The following is a 24,506-nucleotide window of genomic DNA, read 5'->3' on the forward strand; positions in this document are numbered from 1 at the left end:
CTTCTGTTATCAAATATTTTTATTGGCATTCATATTAATTTCTCCACCTGTGTTTTTATTAATGGCAAGAACATGCTACATGAAACACTGTAAAATACATGGAGAGATTTCAAGGATCATTCTCCATCTGTTATTTATTTTGATTTTTGCAAGTCTAGGGAAAAAAAGGTCACAGAAGTAATGTTTTAATAACAAAACAGATGTTCCAGATATTAACCCTGTTGTTATTTATAAAAAATAGACTTTTACACATGAACCAAATCTCATTTTCTTTCAGAAGAAGTTAGAAAAAAATGTATTATACGTTTGTAACATTCACTCAGAATTCCCTGACATAAGAATAACAGCCATGTTTATGAAATTCAGTCTGAAATACCTTCAATCAAGATTATTTGATTCCATTCATATTAAAGTATTAAAGAAAAAGATATCTCAAATATTTTAAAAATAAAGCCTGGTATAAATAAGTACAAATAAAATAATATTATAATATGTAATATTTTTGCCTTTCCTTACAGTATTTTATGGATTTTTTGACTAAACAACTTAGTTTTTTCTAAAGTAATAGTGTTAATATGATTTATCCTTGGTTCTGCCTCATTGCCTAGATACTTGATAAATGTGTTTTCATAAATGACAATTACACAGTATAGTTTCTGGAGAGTTAAGAATGTCTCCAGAATTCCTTTACAACAGAAGATCATTTTAGGCTGCTATTCAGTTGTTTTTCTAAACCAGTAGTGTCTTAACTTTCTTTGAATTTCAAACCCCTCTGATACAAATTAGGGAGTGTCTCTTTAGAAAAACACACTTACGTAAATTAGCATACGATTTTAGGGGATTTATGAACCTTTGAATACATCCCATGAACCATCTTTGGGTAAACTGCCCTTTGTTTTGTGAAGAGTAAATTGAAGAAAGGAAACATTAAATTTTCTTCTTTTTCATTTTGCTTGTATCAAAAGAAAATTACTGTGAATGATAGTTGACTTTATTTGACAAAATGGTAGTGTATTTTTATTCAGTTTATATTAATTTGTAAAACATCTTTTATTAAAGATGATAATTAACTACATATTTTAAAAATAATGTGATTGGTTTGCGTTTTTTTGAGGAACTGTAATGTGTGAAACAGGAAGGAATACATCTTATTCCTTGTCCAGTCAAAACACTTGGTAGATGCTGCCCTGGAACAGTAGTATTTTATACCTTCTAGTGAATACCAGTAATTTACATTAGAAAAGACAAGTTACTGAGGTCAGAATGTCAGCATCTTTTACATATGAAAAGCACTGGGCCAGTGTTTCAATATTATGAAATCCCCATTTGATGCTGCTTCTTAGTGGCTGACTCTATCTTCAGTGGTTTATTATTAATGGGACCTCTCCAGTCCCTTAGTATAAGAAACCTTGGCTCGTTTTTCCTTTTGAAATAAACGTAACTGGGATTTTTTTTTTTTTTTTTATACTGTGAAAATAAGTCTGTGCACAATTAAGAAGAAAAATCACAGTGTCAGTATGCAAGGATAGTCACTGGTAACATTTTGTCTTGTGTCTGCGAGGCTTTTTTCTGTTCAGTGATTGCGTGCCGTCTGTCTAGATTTTGGTTGCCTGTTGTACTCTGGCTTTGCTTGTATATGCTCTTTTTTCTAATTTCTGAGGTGGTAATTATTCTTATAATTTTTCTTTTCCTTCAGCATTCATGGCTGCTAGGATAAAATGGTTAGAGTTACTCGTATCTTGGTAATCTCCCAGCTAATAACTTTTTATTTTTTTTTAAATAATCCACACACTGTACAGTTCTCCCATTTCAAGGGTAGCATGCAAGGTAGTGGTTTTATTTCTTTTTTATTTTAAAAAGACTTTATTTATTTATTTGACAGACACAGCGAGAGAAAGAACACAAGCAGCGGGATTGGGAGTGGGAGAGGGAGAAGCAGGTCTCCCCCCGAGCAGGGAGCCCCATGTGGGGCTCCATCCTACGACCCTGAGATCATGACCTGGGCCAAGGCAGAAGGCTAACAACTGAGCCACCCAGGCACCCCAAGGCCGTGGTTTTAGAATGTTCAGTTGTGCAGCCATCACCACTGTCTAATTTCGGAATTTCTTCTACCCCCCACTCCCCAGACAAACTTCATACTCATTAGCAGTCATTCCCGTTCTACCTGCCTCCAGCCCTAGGGACCACTAATCTACTTTTTATCTCAATAGATTTGCCTCTTCTGGACATTTCATGTAGATGAAGTCATACTATATGTGGACTTTTGTGACTGGCTTCTTTCACTGAGCATTAAGATTTTCAAAGTTGTCTGTGATGTAGCATGTATCCAGTGCTTCATTTCTTTTCTGTTGATGGCCAAACCCCTTTTGTTTATCCCTTTATCAAATGAAGGACCCATTTGGGCTGTTTCCACTTTTGACTTACGAATGGCACTGCATCTGTTTTTATGTGGCCATGTATTTTCATTGCAGGTAGGTGTATATATATCTGGGAGTGGAGTTGCTGCTTTTTGTGCTACTGTAACATTCTGAGGACTATAATAAGTAATTTGACCCAGAGATAGTCTCCTGAATATCAGGTAGGAGGTATAAGAGAGTTGTACTAACCAGTCTTTCTGAAAGGGTTTCATATAGTAGTGTTCCACTTAGCGTGGGTGTACATGGTTTTAACTTTATATCTTACAAGGAAAGCTCATATAACAACAGGAAACTGTTCAAATATAAGTGGGCTTGCCATTTACACAGAAAAAAAATTAGTGGCATTTTCATTTAAAAAAATGCTTGCTGTTAATAATTCATTTTGTTTGAAACAATTTGGAAGAAACAAAACCCAACAGAAATCCTGAGACTTTCAAAAACATTCTCACGACTAACCCAGTCACTGCACGGTGTGCACCATGAAGATTTTTGTTGAGAGGTAGCCTGTTTGCCTTTCTTTTTGTCCTAGCTTGACTGACTGGTATCCTTCTTCTAAGCCCAGCCCTCGCTTGCACCTAATTCCTTCTTCATGTTTTAGTTGGTTGCCTTAGCCATCTATGATTCTTGTCTAATGGAAAGAACACTGAGCTAGCTGGTGACTGGAGTTCGGAGGTCTTAGCCTAGCTTCAGCACCACCTGCTGTGCCCACTATAAGAGGGGGTCAGGCCTTTCTGCTCCCCACTTTATTCATTGGTATAGCAAGAGGATCATCTGTGAAATTGAAAGATGTTTAAAGCTCAGTGATCTTAAGTCTAGCTCTAGACTTACAAGATTTTACAAACTGGTTGTTGAATTTACTGATTTTTCATGAATTTGGCATTTAGTATATACTTTCTTGTATTGCTTCCCTCCCGTCTTTTCAAATGTATACTCTCTTTCAACCTAGATGATAGGGCCGAGGAGGGTAAAGGCACTATTCTTTGTACTACCTTGCCTGAAGATGGTTAGTGTTTAATAGCGCATATATTATTTTATATGAGTTTTTAATGACTGGAATGACTCTAATTGGTACTTATTCCTGTTTAAATGATCAGAATTAAATGATCAAAATAACTTGGTATATTTAGACAGCTATTTTAATTTCTTCCTTTTTCTGTCTTTTTAAGAGTATGCTTTTGATTAAAGTAGCCATGGGGAGAGTCAGAAGTGAACATTCTGTTTTTAGAAACTTTTAAAATAGCTGCTTTCTGCTAGAACTTCATCCTCATGAGATTTTTATACACATATATTCATGGGCTCGTATTTTGTGTATATGAAGAGTTTCAGGAAACTCCTTGCTTGCTTTCTGACAGCTGTGGACTTCTATCGCTTAGTTCTTTGCACATTTTACTGGTTAGCTCTCTGTCTCATGAAGAGAACAACAGAAGAGGAGCTTAAACTTCAAGTTAACAAAGATAAATGCTATAAAATAAATAGATGGTGGTTTTGAGTGACTTTTGGGGGTCTCTGTGCCTTTCTGATTTACCCGGAGTACTTTATCATTCCTATCTCAATGTATGTCTTTAATTGTGGCTTTTAATTTGTGAAACTTTGAGTCTGAAGTATGACAAGCAGTAATGCTAAGAGGTTTTTCTACCTCAGCATTTAATCATTTTAACTTTGATTACGGGACCATGGAGCACCAGGCATTACTGACATGACTGACAAGGTGACTGACTTTGGCTACCCTGACGTTGACATTGCTGCCTTTTTCCTTCCTCCTCTTCTGTTTCCCTTTCCCCCTTCTTTCTTTTTTGTATGTGAGTATCAAATGGAAATGTCTCTTTTTAAAACATTACAGAAAGGTCTGTTTCTCCTTAACTACCATCCTTAGTCACAGCCTCTACCATCTTCATGGAGATGGCCATGGAAACGTGTGTCCTTACAGACATACTTATGTGTATTTACATTCATTTATATAAATCATATAGCCTAGAGTTTTTTTCTTCTAGGGGTGTGGCTCCTCCCTTTCAGAAATGGTATCATAGTCTTTTTCCTTAGCAATACATCTTGGAGAATTGTTCAATTTAGAAAAGACAGCTTGATCTCATTCTTTCTACCTGCTGCCTGGTGTTTCCTAATGTTGGCTGCACCACTGTTTAACCCTTCCCCCATCAGTGGACATTTCTGTTTCTGTTATTTTGCTTACAGACAATGCTGTGGTGAAGCATCTTTGTACATGCAGTTTAGTATTTCTCTGGGGTAAATACTGAGAAGGAATTCATGATGGCAGATATATTCAAAATTATTATAGCTTATATGTGTTACTATAACTCATCAGTTTGTCCTCTGAAATTTATACTTCTAGTGATAAGAGGAAAGACCAACAAATGATTTTTAGAATATCAAAGGCAAAACAGACATTTTTGCCAATCTAGTGAGAAAAAAAATGGTTATTTTGTTTTAATTTGCATTTTCTTGAGACTAGGTTGAGCATTTCTTTTTTTAAAATTTATTTATATTAGAGAGAGAGAGAGCGCAATCCCATGTGTGCATGTACAAGCTGGGGGAGGGGAAGAGAGAGAGAATCTCAAGCAGACTCCCTTCTGAGCACAGAGCCCCACGTGGACTTGATCCCACAACCCTGAGATCCCAATCCCAGCTGAAACCAGAGTTGGACATGCAACTGACTAAGCCCCCCAGGGGCCCGGAGCATTTCTTTATGTGTATTGACTATTTGTATTTTCTTCCTGAGGACTGCATACATATAAACAATTACCTATAAGGTATCTAAATTACTGCATATATGACAGTTTTTGGTAAATATTTCTTCGTAAATATTATTAAAATATACATACAGAAAAGTACATACATTACAAATGTATAGCTCACTGAATTTAATAAAGTGAATACATCACATGTAACCAGCACCCAAATCAAGAAACAGAGTATAACTAAAATTCCTGAAGCCCTCTGGTGCCCCTTCCAGTCACTACTGCTCTGTACCTCCCAGATAACCATTAATGTTACTTCTAATCTTATAGTCTATTTTTTCTGTTTTTGAACTTTAGATAAATAGAATCATACAGTATGTACTCTCTGCTTCTTTCTAGGTGTTAACTTTTAAATACATTTTAAGTAAGTGAATTGCATCAGGATTTAGAGAATTATGTTTGAGTATTTGAGTATTTACACAGATAATTTCTTCTCACTAAACTTTTTTTTTTTTTTTAAAGATTTTATTTATTTATTTGACAGAGAGAGAGAGATCACAAGTAGGCAGAGAGGCAGAGAGAGAGGGATGCAGGCCCCCTGCTGAGCAGAGAGCCCGATGTGGGACTCGATCCCAGGACCCTGGGATCATGACCTGAGCCAAAGGCAAGGGCTTAACCCACTGAGCCACCCAAGCACCCCATCTTCTCACTAAACTTTAACAAGAGAAAATTGTATTATTTTAACTAGATGTCCTTGTGTGGTGCTGAGAACTCTCAGTGGACCCTCTCCCCACCAAAGGGAGTTAGCAGACTTGTTTACTGAAATCCAGTTGATTGTTGAAAGTTATTCTTGCTTCATTTTGAGTAGATCTAACTGAGGTTTGACCCCATCTTTTCTCGAACTGTCTCTTGTGTTTATTAGAATAGGTAAACTGTGGTTTTATTTCATCTAACTAGATGATCTTAACCAGAATGCTTACTTACCTTGCACCTTCTTCTAGTATCTGGGAGAGTATCAGTTGTTTTGAGCTGCTTTAGGAAGAGTGAAACTGTAGTTTTTCTCTTTCCTGTTATCATCTGTGTCCTTTTCCCAAACAGGTAAATGTACCAGAGCAAACTTTGTATGTTATCCTTTCAGCTTCCTCTGCCTGCCTCATGAATGCTGAGATGATATGGAAAGGTGTTATATGTTCTCTCTCTTCGGCTTATTTTTGTTAATTTGTGCCTTTTAGTAATTTGCTTATTAAAAGAGTATACCTTTTTCGGGGTGCCTGGGTGGCTCAGGGGGTTAAGCCTCTGCCTTCAGCTCGGGTCATGATCTCAGGGTCCTGGGATCGAGTCCCGTGTCGGGCTCTCTGTACTGCGGGGAGCCTGCTTCCCCCTCTCTCTCTGCCTGCCTCTCTGCCTGCTTGTGATCTCTGTCGAATAAATAAAGAAAAATCTTAAAAAAAAAATAAAAGTATACCTTTTTATCTTCAGCTTATCTTGAACATAAATTCTTAAGATATCTAGTGCTTTCTTAACACTATAGTAAACACCAGTCTTTTTAAGTAAAATAAGTAAAGGCGAATAAGGTTACCAATGGTGACAGTCTTTTAAATTTATTTTTTTTTTTAGTAGTCTGCTGCCTAAAAGGATAAAAGACATATATGATAATACCAGTGAGAATAAAAAGATTATAAGAGGAGAAAGAAATAATAATAACACAGATCTTTGCTTCTGGAATTGAATGTTAAATTTAGCCATGAGTTTCTTTTGAGACTCGAAAAGAGAACAAATACAGTTCTCATTGGGGAATTAAGCAGCAAACCATTTCATCAAGCAAGACAGATGTGTGTATGTTACTAAATTCTGAAAAACGCAGAAATGTTCATCCGAATCAGGTCATGCAAATTAATAGGCATCTAGGGATTTAAAAATTTTGCTGGATTTAAAAGAAATTAATCAGCTCAAACATATTTCCACTTATGTTTATGAAAGAACTAAATCAGTGTGATTGTGTCTGGGTGTGAAGTATTCATCTAGCTTGCAAGAGTAGTGGATAAAGAACATTATTCTAAGTGTCATTATTGGTGAACATATAAGTAAGCACGATGCTTAAGAAATAGAATATTGCCAGTATTAGAAGTCTCCTGTGCTCCCCCTATGACAACTATTATCCTTTTATGTTAGTCATTATTTTTCTTTAAAATTTCATCGCCTGTGTGTATATTCTTCAATGTGTGTGTGTGTGTATGCATTTGAAGTAAGCATAATCTGTCATTAGATGAAGGCTTCTAGAGGTACAGAATCTCTAGGTAGTAGCCTGATCTGAGTGTCCCAGAGCATTGACCAGATCCATTTCTGGGGAAGGTCGTGGGCAAATTCATGCATAAATGAGTCCTAAAAAACCACAGTCCATGGCTCACCACAGTCATGGCATCTGGCTAAACTCTGCAGGTTCTGGCTCTCGGGTAGGAATATATTTTCTGCTCCTAATTCTCCATGCCCTCCCTCTGTCTCTCAGGAGTAGGTCAAAGCAGAGTACTTACAGTAGATAAAATGAGTGTCATCAGCTGGCCTGTCGGAATTTTATCAGAATGTGTTTAAGAAGCCAAGTGTAGATTAGAATCTGTGTCAATGTTCATACGGGTATTCTGTCCTTGGTTCAAAAAGATAGTCTGCTTAGGAGCAAGGAATTTGGTGATAACAGCTTTCAGAGGGTCTTTTATTTGGACTGGATACCTTCTCTGTCTTATGCTTGATTATCATCTTAGGGTCTTCCTTCATCTTGGAGGTTCTCTTGATCTCTCACCTTTGTGAGATCTCTTATTTCCCATGTTTCATCTCTTTGTTTACTCCTTTAGGAAACTCATCATCAAATAGTTTCTTGAAAAAAGATTGTATGGGAGGTTATTTTGAGATTCTGCATGTATGATGATACTGTTCTATTAGCCCTACATTTGGCTAGATGGAATAATTTTCTTGAGAATTTTGTAGGCATTGTTCTGTTTTCATCCTGCTTCTGGTATTGCTGTTGAGATCTATCTCTACTGAGAAGTCCAAAGCCAATCTAAGTTTTGATCCTTTGTACCTGTTTATATCCTGTGTAGATGTTTTGTAGAGTGTCCTTTTGTCTCCCTGTCCTGAAAGTGACAGTGCTGTCCTTTGGTGAGCAGGCCCTGATAATGTGGAATGTCACATTCACCAGTTTGAGAGAAGTTTTTGAATTATTTTATTGCTGATTTCTTCAGTTCCTCGCTTCTCTCTTTTTAGCACTCATGATTTGCATATGGGACCTCCTGTCTTGTCTTGGTCCTCTAATACTGTCTTTACTTCTCAGCTCTTTATTGTCTTGACTTTTGGGGGGATTTCCTCAGCTTTATTTTCCAACTCTTGAGTGTTTAATTTTTCCTAAACATCGCTATGTTGTTAACTTCCAGCAGCTCCTTTGTTTTCTGAATGTTTCCTTTCTTTATTTAACGAAGAACATGTTTTTGTTTACTAGAAGCAGTATATGTCTTTCTGAAATGTTAAAGATAGTTTTCTTCTTTTTGAATAGTTTTTTTCCCTCAAGTATACTTTCTTCTTAGTCTTTAATGTCATGGTTAAGGCCTTTCTCTGATGGCTCATTATCTGCTCACAATAAAAAATAGGGGACTTAAGCCAATTAGGAGTTTGTATGTAGGTGAAGCTTCCATGAACTCTGGGCCTCACTGGAGGGTGATTTAGGTGGACTATTTATTCAGGAGCCCTCAGTGCTTCTGTATTTCATCTTTCTTCGCAGTTCTATCAGCTCTGCAGAGAAGTGCGTTCCAGTAGTCTGCCTAGAGTTGTGCTGTTTGGTCCAGTGGCCACTCACCATGTTGAATGAGTGGTTCTTCGGCTGAATTAGCCACACAGAGCGTGACTGTCATACTGGACAGCAAAGCTACTGAACATTTCCATCACTGCAGGAAATTTTATGGGAGAGTGCTGGAGTAGGACTGAAATCTTGTTCCCAGCCCCTGGAAAGCCCAGTGAGGAAAGGCTGGGTCTCAGGTTCAGGATTCTCTATGTGTGTGGTCACTTAATCCCACTGTGTATCCCCTAGTCCAGAAGGCTAGTTTTACTTTCTTCAGAGAAGATAAGGCCTAAACAGTATGCTTAATAACTCTTTGTCACTTTCATCACTCATTTACTTTTTGGCCTTTAAATCTTTCTGGTACCCATTCGTCCACTGCATTTTCTGGGAGCGCCCCTGGTTAGAGGTTCCTTACCTCTCCTCTGTCAGTATGGACAGTTTTAGGGAACCAAGTCCCTTACTCTTTAGCTGTAAATACCACTGATATTGTTGATACCTTACTTTTTTGACTCCACTGTGCATCTAATTTGCCCCACCTTGTGCTTATGAGGTAAGTAAAAATAGAATAAAGGGCCACTGAGGTTCGGATATTGGACCGTTGACCAGATATTATTACTACCTAAATGATTTTTTTTTTTTAACCCAGTCTTAGAGTAATCAAATTTTGAGTTTCAGGAAAATTTTGGAGTATTTACATGTTAAGGACCTTTTAGTTGCTCATGAATGATTGAATCTGCAGGCATTGAATATGTCACTGCCAAGAGCCTTCTGTAAAGTGCCTGGCAAATATTAGATGCTCAAAAGGTAGGCCTTCAAGAATTTTCTCCAGCCTCCCCATCTGTAAGCATCCAGATTAAGTGATGTGGTCGTGATCATCAAACTCTTGCTTTGTGGGAGCTGGGTCAGATGGTCTTGGCTCACAGACCACTCTGCTACCAGCATCTGTCAATGCTAGGTTTTTGCCAACAAATTCCATGTACCGCCAGTTTTAAAGGGAAAAGAAGCTCTTTGCTTTAAGTTTTTAACAAAACCAATCCATTCACTCCTTGCATCGATGCCTATATGCACCATTAGCTCTTATCCCCAAATAGGAGTCCTAGGCCTTAGGTTTTTTCTTGGAGACATGTCAGAGGTGGTGTTGTTGGCTCTCCAGGCCTGGGTGTGTACTTTGTCCCTAGGACCTGTGCTGTGGTGACTCTTGGAGCTCCCCACTGTGTACATTGTATCTCTTGAATATCTGATGAGTTATAATCCCCTGCTTAAGTGGTGCTGTTTCAAATTTCCGTGACTCTGCATGTTTTGTTTTACTACCTGGAATAATCTTTACCTTCCCCAACCTCACATCCTCCAAGAATCCAATGCATTTTTAAAATCCCTTTTAACAGAGTTCCTCTGGCCTTCCTTTGCTCTAGTCTTACCACACCCGGCATGCCCTGCTCTATCCTCTGTTGTGGTGTGCAGCCGGTGGAATGGCAGCTGTTTCTTAATCTACCTGTTAGACTCTGGGAGCAAGGCTAGTTACTGTTTCAGCTGTGAGGTGATTACATAAGGACATTTTATGAAGGAAAGGAAGTTTCCTTCCTGAGTAAGAAACTATAGGTGTCTGGGCTGTGGGTTTGTTAACCCATCTTCTCACCCCCACCTTGCTCCCCGTTTGGGGTGCTTCCAGTTTTTGGTGGTTATGAAATGAATAAGCTGCTGTGAACAGTGGTATACAGGTTTTCATGTTGCCGTAAATTTTCATCTGTCCTGGACACTCAGTAGTGGGGTTGCTGGGTTGTATTATGAGCGCGCATGGGACGTTGCCTGCCGCCCTCAGTCTGTGCGAACTCTTACTCTGCAGCATCCTCGTTAGCACTTGGTATCGCCAACTTTTCTATTTTGTTTTGTCTTTTTCAATTTTAGCAATTCTGAGTAAGTGTGTAGCCGTCCTAATTGTTAACCGTGGTTATCTGTGATACCTGTGAGAGTTGGAAGTAGGCAGAATGGAGTTGGATTTAAATACAGAGCCAGGGAAGGGTTCCTGAGAAGGCGATTGAGAGACTGCGAGGTTTATGAGAGCTTGGCATGTCATACCCACAGTGTTGTCCCCAACTGACGAGCACAGGGCCTTGTGCCCACAGTAGGAATCTTTGTGTGTTTATTGAGTCATTGAACAAATGATCCAGAGGTTAGGGAAACCTCTCTAGGGAAACCAGGAACTGGATGGAAAAGTAATTTTAGGTTAGACTTGGCCTGAGTAACCCCAGTATGTTCATGGGACACGTCTTTTTATTATCTGCGCCTGTGTTTACATATGTGTTTAGAAGCTGACTCAGGTTTCTGATTCCCAGCCCCTCAGTGGGAGGGAGGTGACGTCGTATCTTGGTAGAGAGTGGAAGGCAGTAAAGACTTGATCTATCAGCTGGTTAGGGGGACTTAGGAAAGCAAGTCATCGTGATTCTCGTTCTCCCCTTTATCGCTATAAAATGAAAAGATTTTATTAGATGATATCAGTATCTAAAGGAACTACAATATACATAGTTAAAGGAGCTTAATCACATCAGATGACAAATAGTTTAATAAGCAAGGAAAAAGCATGTCTGAGGCTTTGTTGGATATGAACAGAGGGGGTGTGAGCCCAGCTTTTCAGGGAGATTAGGGGTAAGTGTCCAGACAGCTAGTGAAGGGCTTGTGGGCAGAGACAAACAGAGCAACAGAGGTTCTTAGAGGGTTTCAGGTAAAGGAGCAGCACTGTGGATTGTCTTTTTTTTTTTTTTTTTTCCCTCTGGTTTTAAAAAAGCTTTCCCATAAAGACTGGGGACAAGCTGCCCAAGTGTCTTCTTTCCGTGCAAAGGGCCTCAGAAAGCGAGGCTGAGGGTGCGGAGTAGCAAACACCGTCCTGGGCCCTGGGCGAGTCAAGTGTTGGGCCCCTGCTCTTCAGCGGTCTTTCTTTCCACCCTCAGAAGTTTAGATCGAGAGTTTAGCAGAAATCCAGTTCTCAGATATTCATTCTCTTTGTACTTGGAAGGATGTTGTACGCATACTGTCAAGTGCTGGTAGAGGTTTAAAAAAACTACTCCATGCCCGGATAAACTTGAGTCTGTGTTAAGGGATTCAACCTGTTTTATTATTTGTCTGACATTTATGAAAGCACTTTGACATTTGAAATTTTATTTGTTGCCTGTTCTGAATATTTAAAAGGAATCACAGGTTTTGACCACTGGAATACCTTTTGTAATATAAAAATTTTAAAGCCATTATTGTTTTCATAATTTTAATGATTCTAACAGTTTTATTATACCGAGGCAAACTATATTTTTGCTCTATTGTAGTTTAGGTTATAAAATCAAATGTGTGATTATTTATTTTAAACTGTGTTTCCAACAGTTTATTTTAAAATGTCAATTCTAAGTGTTTCTGGTTATGAAGACACTGAAAGTAATCTTTTGGCAAATAGTTTAGGAAAGCGAGGAGTCTGACTTCTGCTTTATCTTTCAGCTTATAAAAAAACAAACAAAAAAACCAGTTTAAGATGAGTTGCCTAAAGATACTACTTTTAGGTTCTAATGTGAAGGATTAATATTTCTAGGTTTTTAAAAAAATTTAGTGTACTATAAAATTGCCAACCCTTTTAGGCAAAGTCAGTCTTAGGAAGATGTTCTGTAATTCTTGGTCCATTAAGTCTACTTTTTATAGTAGGATATAAAAAATTTTGGAATATTTTAAAGTTTGTAATGAGTCAACTTCTACAGTTTTTTGTTAATACTAATAACCAGTTAAAAAAACAAATATATTTGTTTATTGTATATTTGTATATTTGACAGCCTTTTTTTTGTTTTAAAGGTTAGACGTTTATTCTGATAATATTGATTATATTGATTTCTAGTGTCCTGGAAGTTTGTTAGATCTGTAGGACATGTATGAGGGTCACCTTTATGGTATTGGAGCTCTTATATTTTTTATTCGAGCCTTTTCTTTAGCCCTGTATTCAAAGATTATTTTATGTTTTTCAATTTGAGCAGTTACATGTATAATAACAAAATACATTTTTTTTTTTTTTTTTTTTTGTATCTTTCAGAATCATGGTGTCATGGAAAGGGATTTACTTTATACTCATTCTGTTTTGCGGAAGCTTTTTTGGAAGCATTTTCATGCTGGGCCCCTTTTTACCTTTGATGCTTGTAAGCCCATCTTGGTATCGTTGGATCAACAACCGCCTTGTGGCAACCTGGCTCACGCTGCCCGTGGTAAGTCACATGTCAGATAAGGAGACGGGACCAAAGTAGCCCAGCTGACCAGTTTTTATTTTGTTAGAGGTGGATTTAGTCAGATGTTAAAATAAACATAAATCCTTTCTGGAGGAAATACAGGAACTAGAGAGAATTAAATATAATTCATGTCCTTGAAGTAAAATATCTAAGAATCATATCCAAAATTAAAAGCTTCTTTTATATTCCTCATGAAGTTTATTTTCCTTCATCGAAAATGATTACATAATTAGTTTTGTATTTCCATTTATTTTACAAAATAATAGCAAAAATTAACATTAGATACACTTTTTTTGAACTTTTGATATTGATGTGATTGATTTAATTCTTCTCAGTTAAAACAGAATTTAATAATAAAGTGGTTTCCCATCTGAGGGCTAGAGTAACAACATCTGTAAGGTAAAAGAACGCACAAAATGTATAATAGATTCTTGGAATAGACAGGTATTCTCTGCAAGGTCAGTGCATAGAGCTCTGAGCGCAGCTCTGTGATTCTGAGCTTGGCAACGCCCTGTAGGGTTCCAGTCCATCCTCCTCCCTCGTCTGGATTGAAGCTGCTTCGGCCCTTCCCTGTGGCTGCTAGTCAGTAGTGCCTTCTCCAAAAGTGGAGTGACACCATACATTGCCTTTATCTTGAATAGGCTCTATTTCCTGAGGCTGTTCTGCTCCTTTTTTTTCCTGAGCAACAGCTAGAACTTAATGTTACTGGGTTTATGGACAGCCATGGTGGGGGTGATGAGGATATACCAAGAGGGACTCCTCTGCTTTCAGTTGCTGAAGGATCTTTTTCCATCCTTGTCTTTTGAACTGTGTTGCACGTTTCCCCTCAGGCAGCCTGCCCTTGTCACATCTGTGGAGGGGAATGTCCACTAAAGCTGTGGACTCCTCAGGTGGAGTTTGATGAGGGGCTGTTTACAGTGCACCCTTTTCATATTTTCAAAAGGATTCCTGTGGTGACTAGTTTTAAGAATTGAATTTGTCCTTTGTCAGGGGTTAATTTTTAAAAAAATTATTTAGGTATGTGTTTTATGAAATGTGATAGCGTTCGACTAAAAGTAGTGTCCCCTATCTCTCCCTGTCCCTCCCTCGTCTCCTCTTCCCCCTTCCTTTTCTGTATTTGCACTTAATCTATAAACACAAAGAAAGGACCGTAGCATAACTGGTAGATGGTAAATAACTATAACTGGTATGGTTGCATATTTAATCCAGATTAAGGAGGAGAATTGCAAGATTGTGTTGAAGGGTAATGATGGTCATAGCTGTTAAGCACTTCTGTGGCAGATACGGTGCTATTAATAAATACTTGAGGACGCCTTCATTCCAGGCACCACTATTATCCCAAGTTTACAGAAGAGGTAGAAGCTTTGCAAAATTAAATGATTTGCTGAAGGTCACATGCATAAGCAGAGCTGAGATTAAATCCAGTTTGCTGCCATTAGAGCCTTAGGTGATAGGAAAACCTTGAAGGATTGGTCAGGGTCACATGGTACTTGACCTTCCAGTGGTAAGAAGTTCACTGGGACCTCCTGACTGTTTCAAAAGAAGAAAGTTTCGAGTTCTTTCAAGCCAGGGCATGCCTCAAGGGAAAAAATTTTGAGAAACTGTTAACTACTCATAAAATCAGTCTCAGTGGCATGATTTCTCGCAGTGAAAGAGGAAGGTTGGTAAGGAATAGTCCTACAAAGCCTTCGAGAAGCCAAAGACGGAGGTTGCTGAAGTACCTGGAACAAGGATGTGAAATGAGTTGTGCAATATTCTCTCCTCATCTGTTTTGAAAGAAAATGACATGTATGTATGTATGTCAATGTTTATGTATATGGTGAGATATGTGTGTGTTGTGAACACAATTGAGTTACAACCTAGGGACCACATAATGTACCCTTAGCCGGTCACAGTCCACCCAAAGTTCATATTTACCACCTTGCGTCAAATGGAAGAGTCGGGATCAGGTAGGGCTTTCATGCTCGCCTCCTCGGTGCTGCTGCTGCTGGCCTGGTACATCCACTTGCACAATAAACTCTAGGGTGAGTGTTAAAGCTTTTCCCTTTTACTAGTCCCGTGTCTTTCAAAGAAATAGTATGAGAGAATATAGTCTTATATTTATCTAAGTATTTTCCATTTATAGTATTCTTTATCCTTTATTAGAGTTTCTGTCTGGTATCATTTCCTTTCAGCCTGAAGAACTTCCTTTAGCTTGTCTTGCAGTGAGGGCTCCTGTGGATTAATTCTGTTTTCTTTTAGTTGAAAATTTCTTTATTTTGCCTTTGTTTTTGAAATTCTGTTTGCTGGCTGTGAACTTTATGGGATGACAGTTTTTCTTCTTTCCGTACTTTAAAGTTCTACTGTCTTGTGGTCTCCCTGTTGTTGATGAAAAGTTAGCTACCCTGTATTTGCAGCCCTTTCTGGCTGCTTTCAAGATTTCTTTCCCTGTTGTTGTGTTGTTTTTTCTTTGCTTGTTTTCAGCAGTTTGGTGATGATATGCTAGGTCTAGTTTTCTTTGTTTATTTTGCTGTGTTTCATTGGGCTTCTTAGATCTGTAGCTTTGCTTTTTCCACTTTGGAATGTTTGGGGCTTATATTCCCTCATATTTTCTTTTTCTTTTTCTTTTTTTTTTTTTCTCTGCTTCATTTCGTCTCCCCTCTACTTCTGGGACTGCAGATGCGGGTGTGGTAGATGCTTACGTTGCTGTACAAGTCACCAGGTTCATTGACCCTCTCTTCTGCTGCCTCTATTTAAAATACCATACTTTCAAGTTCTAGAATTTATATCGGGATCTTTGTTGGTTTCATTACATTCTGAGCTTTCTCATCTGTTAATTCATCATAAACTTATTTTCCTGTAACTTAGCTGAGTGGTGAGTTTTCAGGGCAGGAAGCGACAGCCACCTTCCCTATTTTTTTTTTCTCCTGTAGGAAGTACATTGCATCAAATATTTGTAATATTCTTACATATTATCAGTATGGATACTCCTTATACATTTATGTAAAAATTCTTTTCCCCTTCATAATAGAAGGAAAGACTTTTTTGGTAAGTTTTGTTAACTGTTGTTTATGTCAAAAGTAATCAGCAGGATCCTGGACATTTCATCCAGCAAATATTTATTAAGTGTCCACCATGTGCCAAGCCTATTGCTAGAAGGTGATGATAAGCTGGACAGATAGGACCTCTGACCTCGTGAAGGTAATAGTGTTCTATCTAAGCCATCTTGCCTGGTTGTAGATACACACAGCTTGACTAGTTTGTCTTTCATTTGCCTGAGAGACTGCCTCCTTTGCTAGATGACAGAAGGTGACTTCTCAGGCCATGAATTTTTTAGAGGTAGATTTTTAAATTAGCTTTAAAATGATGTCCATTGTTTCATTGTGGCTTTCAAACAGACCATTTAATACGGAATACTCGTTTTTGTGGTGCTGCTTACCCACTAGTAGTACTTATTTACAAAATGAGTATTTCTCCATCAAATATCATATTTATATTAAGTAAAATAAGCACATAATGCCCAGCTCACATAAGCTTAACTGTCATAAGTACATATTTCTAAGAAGTCCTCTACAAGCTACCTGAATGTTAACTAATTTCATTTATGTCACTATAAACCAGAGACATTTCATTTTGAAAACTTTCAGCTTTTTTCAAGTTAATATATAACTTTTTAAAGATTTTTATTTTATCATCTGTAAAATAAAGAAACTGGAGTAGATGATCTTTTGAGAGCCATTGCTGATTCAGCACTGTGTATCTGATTCTAAAACGTTTAGAGGTAAATGATTTTTTGATAATGATCATACATTGTTTTACATTTTATTTAAAGTCTTAATTTTTCCAGTGTATAATCTTTTGAATATGAATCACATTTTTGACTACACCCTTCTACCAAAATCTAAAGGGTTTTGAAAATTTTCTTGTAGTTACTACGTTGGTAGGAATCTTTGCAGTTGCCATGCTCTAGTGTCCAATCAGTCTATTTCCTCGAAGAGCCAATATAAGTGGAGTGCTTATTGGTACAAACATTTGATTTCAGTACTGACCTTACCACTTTCTAGTCATTTGAACTTGGCGGAACTACTTAGCCTCCCTAAACTTCTCTTTTCATTTGAAAAACAGGGGTTCTAATACTGCCTACTTCCCTCAGGCTGTTATTCTGATGAGCGAATGAGGTAGTGAATATAGCTTTTTCAGAATACAGTGGTTTGATTAAGGTAGAACTTTATTCATCCTCAGGACCACGTGGGCAGGGTAGCTCTGCTCCCATGTCATTCAGGGACTCAGATTCCTTCCATCCAGCCTGGCATAATAATATGGTTGGGACTGGTCACTACCACTTTTTTGCCCCACTCTGCAGGAAGTGGGTCTGGGAGGAAATCCAGAGCAAGGGCTTTCCTTTAAATCAGTGAATTACAAAGAGCACCTGTTTCTCTTGCTCATGCCGTTGGAGGGAATGGCTGACGGCTATAATAACATCCGGGAAATACCATCTTTCCTCTGGGCAGCTAGGTACATAACTAAAATCTGTTACTCTGGAAGAAATGCTGGACTTCACTAAACAAATTCTGCCATAGCTGCTTCTGCTGTCACTCTTAGTTCTGGTACTGTCACACAGCATTACACCATACACTATGGTACAAGTCTTCATACAATTCCAGGTGCATGCCTACTGCATGGTGGATGAGCGAAGAGTGGAAAGATAATATGTGTGTGTGTTTCTTTTTTTTTTAATCTAGGGTTACCCTTACCCCTGTTGAAAGTGAGAGGAAATGTGAGTGGTGCTATATTGAGTGTCATTCTTGTGTTTTAAATAGCATGTAGACCAATCACGTCATCTGATGGTCAGGTAGAAAAAGCTGTTCTAGCATTCTTTAGAAAAAAACTGAGCTGGATTTATTGATATGTACTGGTCTCCTGTGAGGTACATTTCTGTGAGATTTTCAGTGGTCAGTTTCAGCTATTCCTGACTTTTGCTTTGAGAACTTAACACGCAGAATTCAACAACCATCACTGTAGTATTAAATTAGTATATATTTGAAAAAATTTCTATTACCTGTTTAACTCACTGCCTTGCTTATGATTAAGGGCATATCAAGCAGAGTATTTCAGCTAAGAAATTTATAGTTGAATGCCTTACAGCTAAGTCACAAAAAATTGTCAGTGTCTTTTATGATCTTTTATTTCATACTTTTACAAGGTGCTAAAGAAGTTTTTATTTCGAAACAAATACATATATATTTTTTTTACTCAGAGGGAATTTAGTCTTTTCTCAGCTATACATGTACTTTACTTTAAGCAATTCCAAACAATTAAAAAAAAATGTTCACTAATAATAGATTAGGTAAATGGATTTAAACAAATTACTGCTTCACTGAAATAATCATAAGGCGATCTTTTTTGTAAGCATCTCTTATGCATTAAAATGATTTCATTGACAAGATTTTTCTTCTCTTACCATTTTTAAGGAGGATTTTGCATTTTTTTTTTTCATTTTTTATTTTTATAAACATATATTTTTATCCCCAGGGGTACAGGTCTGTGAATCACCAGGTTTACACACTTCACAGCACTCACCAAATCACATACCCTCCCCAATGTCCATAATCCCACCCCCTTCTCCCAAACCCCCTCCCCCCGGCAACCCTCAGTTTGTTTTGTGAGATTAAGAGTCACTTATGGTTTGTCTCCCTCCCAATCCCATCTTGTTTCATTTATTCTTCTACCCACTTAAGCCTCCATGTTGCATCACCACTTCCTCATATCAGGGAGATCATGGGAGGATTTTGCATTTTAAATGAGGTCCCCCAGTAAAATCTTCTAGAATCTTAGAGTTAGGTGAGACTTAGAGGTCACCTCGTCTAACCTATCTGTGTAAGAATTCCTTCCAGAACAGTCTGCAGAGTGACCATTCTCTCTTGGTACATCCCTACAGCGGGGAGTGTAGGTCTTAATTCATTTCATTTTCAGACAGTTCGTTCAGCATAATCACTGTTGTCAAGATCAGACTTTGCATGCGCCCAGAACACTTTTTGCTTCTCAAAGTTGGGAGTCTTTCCAGTGGTCTAATCGTAGCTGAATTATTTGGGGTTCTGTCCTCTCACCCTAGTCATGACTTAGGAAGTTAGAGATCATTTGATAACTCCCCACGTAGGAGGCAAGTCTCTTCCACAGCCTGCTGATTACAGTCCAGTCCTAGAATAAAACAGGTGTTCAACAGATACAGGGTATAGTTTCTACCTAGACTGCCACTAAGAGAAGGGATACTGTGATGAATGGCTTGGGATTGCAAGACTTTAAATAGCTAAGGATTTGAAGAGCTGGGCCTAAGTGAAGTCTGAAAAGCCCAGGCAGACTAGAAGAAGGGGAGCGCCACAGAGTTGTTTTTACCTCAGACTAAATAAAGATTCATCGGAAGGATAAATGAGAGCTTGGGCCATGATGGCAAAACTGATTCTCTGTGATCATGAAGGGGAACCTCTCATCTTTGTGTTTTCAGACACGGTAGAACACTTTGAGGTAGTGATTAGTGGTCTATAAAAGATCATCAGAAATTGCTTCCATAAACCATTATTACATTTTATAAGATTAGTTTTTCTTCTATACTAGTTTCTATTCTAGACTAGGAAAAAAGACAGTATTCTCACATTTTTTTCTAGAATAGTTCTTAATCTGATTAATCAGTTTTAATCCAATTATTTGAATTCTGCAGTTTAGCCATGTTATAACCTTATCTCTCTGTAGTAAATATTTGTAGTTCTGCCTTTGCAGGAGCTGTAAATAACTTGACTAGATAGGTCTTGTCTGGTATTACAAATGATTAATGTGAGTTTGAGATCTAGGCTGTCCAAAAGGTTATATATAACTTTCAGGCATATTCTGATGAAGTGCTGGATGGCAAGGGAGAGAATGCTGTATGATATGCTCCTGGACAAATAGTCTGGATTTATTTTGACATTTGGGATCCACGGGATACATGTATTAAAAATTGCACTTAAAAGGTGAGGGTTGAGGTTTGGGATTTATAGGCTTTAAGATTTTTTGACTCTTTTATGTGGCACAACACACAATTAACAGTCAACTTCATCTTTCTACCAGTTAAGGGAAGGGCATCCTGCATTTTAGTTTTTTATAAAAACTGTAAAGTATCCTTTGGAAAATGAAGTGGAGCCGGACCCAATTAATAAGCCATAGATGGTGTCTTCACACATGTCCTCTGGGCTGAGACATGTAATTCAGTGATTCATTTTGGGAGTTGATGGTCCTGTGTACTTAGAAAGAGAGAGACAGTTTCTGCTGCGGGTCCAAGCCTAGAGGACTCTGCCGTGGCTCTCTATCAAGAAGTCTACCTAGGACTTGACTTTCCAAGACTTTGGAGTGGGGGTTATAATTATTTGAGTGACCCTTTTGAAAATCAGATGAAAACTACAGGCATTGAGCAGAATACCTCTGTATACATTTTCCGGAGGTGTTCGTTTTTATTTACTCCCTGAAGGCCATACTTCTAGGACTTGATGTCAGCTTAAACACCCATGCCCTAAAGTGAATCTCAGCTCTGGGAAAGTAACTTGATGGGATCTGTGGGATATCGTTTTACTCTGTTAAGATATTAACACTCTGATTGCATAATTCTTTGGACATAAAACATTTCTGACTTTTCCTTAGCTAATATTCCTTTTAGCCTTTTTTTTCTTGGTCCTGTGTTTATTTTGAAGTCCTGTTTTTGTGAAATGCAACAAATATAGCCAATGTTTGTAAAACATAAATGCACACTTTAAAATAATCTAGTAGAGTGTAGCTATCAACCAGTTCAAGAACTAGAGTATTGGAAGGTAGGTGGTTTGCCAGAGGGCTGAGAAGTAACAATCATCTCCTCCTTAATAGAAGCAGGCACTAACCTGAGCTATAAGATAGTCGTTCCCTTGCTGTTCTTTATAATTTTATTGGCTATATATTTACTCCTAAAATATCTTAGTTGCGGTCTGTTTTAGGAAGTTTTATATATGGCACTTTTTGTTTGTTTTGCTTCTCTCAGCTGTTATGCTAGTGAGCCATCTCTGTTGTTGTAGATACCTGTAGTTCGTTTACTTGCATTATTGCTCCATATTCTGTTATATGCTGTACTGCAGTTTATGTGCTCAGTACTTCCACAAAGGTTTTCAATCCCTTTTTTCCATTAATAGTGAAGTCATATTTTATCTAGTAAATTTTTTACTTAAAAATTACTAGAAAATTTAAATAAGAGATTGAAATTAATAATCAGGTTTTCTTATTTTCTGTTTTTTTTCCCCCTCCACAAAACCAGTATGTAATATATTTTCTTCTAAATATTTATGTGCCTGCTTATCAGAAAAGTTCCAAATTCAGTAAATACTTGAGCATCTTCTAGGTACTGGGTACTGGGGCTGCAGAAGTTTATAAACATATAGTTATTTTATCCTTTATATTGCTAAACAGATATGTGTATGTGTTTAAAAAGATCGTAATACAGAAAGGTATAAAATGAAAATTTTGACTTTCTGTCCCTCAGCCCTATACTCGGTGTTAAATTTCCTGATTTTCCTTTCTAGAAAGTAATAATGTATCTATAGCCTTAAGAAATTACACAGTGAAATCTTCTTTCATGTCTTTTACACTTTTTTCTTTCTTTTTTTACACTTTTTTATTTTTAAGGTAAAATTATATCCTGAAGATTTCAGTGAAAGTTAGCATTTCTTTAATTAAGAAACTGTCAGAAACCTAAATTAATAACACTAAAAATATAAACAGTGCCTTTGTATTCTCATTCTTTGAGATTAACTTCTTTTTTCAGATTATTATAGAAGCAATAATCTTTTTTAAAAAAAGTTTTATTTGACAGAGAGAGAGATCACAAGTAGGCAGGGAGTCCGGCAGAGAGAGAGGTGGGAGCAGGCTCCCTGCTGAGCAGAGAGCCCAATGTGGGGCTCGATCCCAGGACCCTGAGACCATGACCTGAGATGAAGGCAGAGGCTTAACCCAGTGAGCCACCCAGGTGCCCCTAGAAGCAATAATCTTGAGAAACACTATGCCTTTGACTTATTAGAAATCAGGTTTATTTACAGTACATGATATAATTTATCTATGGGAAAGCATAACTTTAAATTGTTACATGTCTATATTATTTATTCCTTAGGCATTGTTGGAGACCATGTTTGGTGTGAAGGTGATTATAACAGGTGATGCATTTGTTCCTGGGGAAAGAAGTGTCATTATCATGAATCATCGGACAAGAATGGACTGGCTATTCCTGTGGAACTGTCTGATGAGATATAGCTACCTCAGATTGGAGAAAATTTGCCTCAAAGCTAGTCTCAAAAGTGTTCCTGGATTTGGTAGGTTATCACAAATTATTTTAAGTTGGTCATTCGTTTAATATGTTACTTCCTGACCCCTGCCCTAAAATTACAGAATAACTTGTTAAACTCCACTTAAGTATTAAAATTATTCCCATTTTTTCTTACTAGCCTAAAAACATCAAGCACAACTGACTGTTTTAATCTCTTTTTTGAAATATTTAATGTTGAGAAAAGAAGCTCCTTTCAAGGAGGTAGATATGGTCCCAGAGAGACCAGCACTTGGAAGGATACCAATTAATAGTTAAGTAACTTTTTATTGTATGTAATGCTTGTGGTAATTTAGGCCAGAAAAAAATGAACTGACTCATTCAAATTCATCTAACAAATATTAATTGCTTACCGATTGGTTCTTAGCAGTATACTAGTTGCTGGGATTTTCTGAACTTTCCCAGTCCATAGCTTCTTTTGTTTTTGTTTTTAAGTTTTCATTTTGCTGGTTTTATACGATATTAAAATTCCTAGCAGTACAGCATGTTGTATGGTAGAGAAGTAGGGGTATTGCAGCATGGCATGTTACACCTTAATCTCCTTCTTCCATTTAATATGAAATGGGGTAGGGAGCAGACTAAATTTGTATTCAAACCAGCTGTTCACATAGGGGTATAGGAAAACTCCCTGACAGCTTTATCTCTTATATCTCTTTTTCTGTGGTTTACACAATGGAACATTGATTATTTGAATTCTTTGCCTTCCAAACTATGCCCTTGTCAGTGTACTGAAATGGTTGAGGGTTTGTGAGGGCAAAAAGGTAGGTGTTGGCCTCAGAATGGACTAGTAAAGAGGTTTGTACTCTCAGGACAGTCCGATTTCTTACATGGCAACTAACTTCCTTTAGAGTTAATATCATAAAACTAGCATGAAACTACAAGGCATTTTATGACCTCAGAATTCATATAGTGTCACATCCATGGTATATTATTGATGGAAGCAGTCACTATCTTCAGAGATCTAGGGGGAGAGGACAGACCTCAGTTTTTTTTTTTTTTTATAAAGATTTTACTTATTTATTTGAGAGAGAGAGAATGGAAAGAAACAACATTGGTGGGGGGGCAGTCAGAGGGAGAAGCAGAAGCTGAGCAGGGAGCCCGATGCCAGACTCGACCCTGGGACTCCAGAATCATGACCTGAGCCAAAGGCAGGTTCTTAACCAACTAAGCTACCCAGGTGCCCACAGACCTCAGTTCTTGATGACAGAAATGTCAAAGAACTTACCAGTATTTCTAAAGCTGCTACTTTCCTGAAAGGACTGATCAAGAAAGAAAGAAGGCACATGTTACCAGTAGCAAGAATGAGGATGTCTTGTTTATTGTTCCTGATTCTACATAAAATAGAGTAACAGAATATTAAAAACTTATGCAAATAAGTTTGAAAATTTATATGAAATCAGGAAATTAGGTACAGAAAAAAAATGCAACTGATAATTCTGTCTGAACAGTGAAGAAAAATTGAAGCAGTTTTATATCTAATAAAGAGATTAAATCCATAATTAAAAGTCTTCTTACAAAGGTTTTTATTTATTTTTTTATTTATTTTTTGCTTACAAAGGTTTTTAGAGGACAATGGCAGCAGTCTGATTTTTCTCAGAGTTAAAAAAAGTGATCAAATAAACAGGAAATAAAAACGTGGATCACCCATCTCTTCAGAATGACTAGGAAATAAAGAATATCATAACCTTCTAGTTGTCTTATAGATAAATAAATTCTAAAGGCTTAAGAGTAGAGGGGCACAGACAAGTAAGAAAAAGCACAAGCTAAGGCATCCTCAAAAAGGAAAAGTCTAGTACTAAGTTCCAGAATACTGAACACAGGTCAGGACATAATGGTTCTCAGCACATGATATAGGGAAATGATTAGAAAGACAGTGGGATGTGAAGAGGCAGCCTCAGAGAACCATTGTTTTTGAAGAAGAGTCAGTCAGATACAAAGAGAAGAGTTAGCTCCCCACAGAGGTGTGGCAGTGAGGAA

General features: G+C 37.6%; 1 protein-coding gene across 2 annotated transcripts in view; it reads left to right on the top strand.

Moving 5' to 3' along the window:
• LCLAT1 (lysocardiolipin acyltransferase 1) overlaps window positions 1–24,506 on the top strand; it is a 187,014-nt gene that overhangs the window by 49,201 nt on the left and 113,307 nt on the right. For both annotated transcript variants that reach the window (XM_004777892.3, XM_004777893.3), the window contains exons 2-3: window positions 12,994–13,162; window positions 22,320–22,518. In XM_004777892.3, the coding sequence (XP_004777949.1) occupies window positions 12,998–13,162; window positions 22,320–22,518 (364 nt within the window). In that variant the 5' untranslated portion in view covers window positions 12,994–12,997. The remainder of the gene's footprint in view (window positions 1–12,993; window positions 13,163–22,319; window positions 22,519–24,506) is intronic.

The sequence above is a fragment of the Mustela putorius genome, unplaced genomic scaffold, assembly GCF_011764305.1.
Source record: "Mustela putorius furo isolate JIRA1106 unplaced genomic scaffold, ASM1176430v1.1 tig00000281_pilon_pilon_pilon, whole genome shotgun sequence".
Lineage (NCBI taxonomy): Eukaryota > Metazoa > Chordata > Mammalia > Carnivora > Mustelidae > Mustela > Mustela putorius.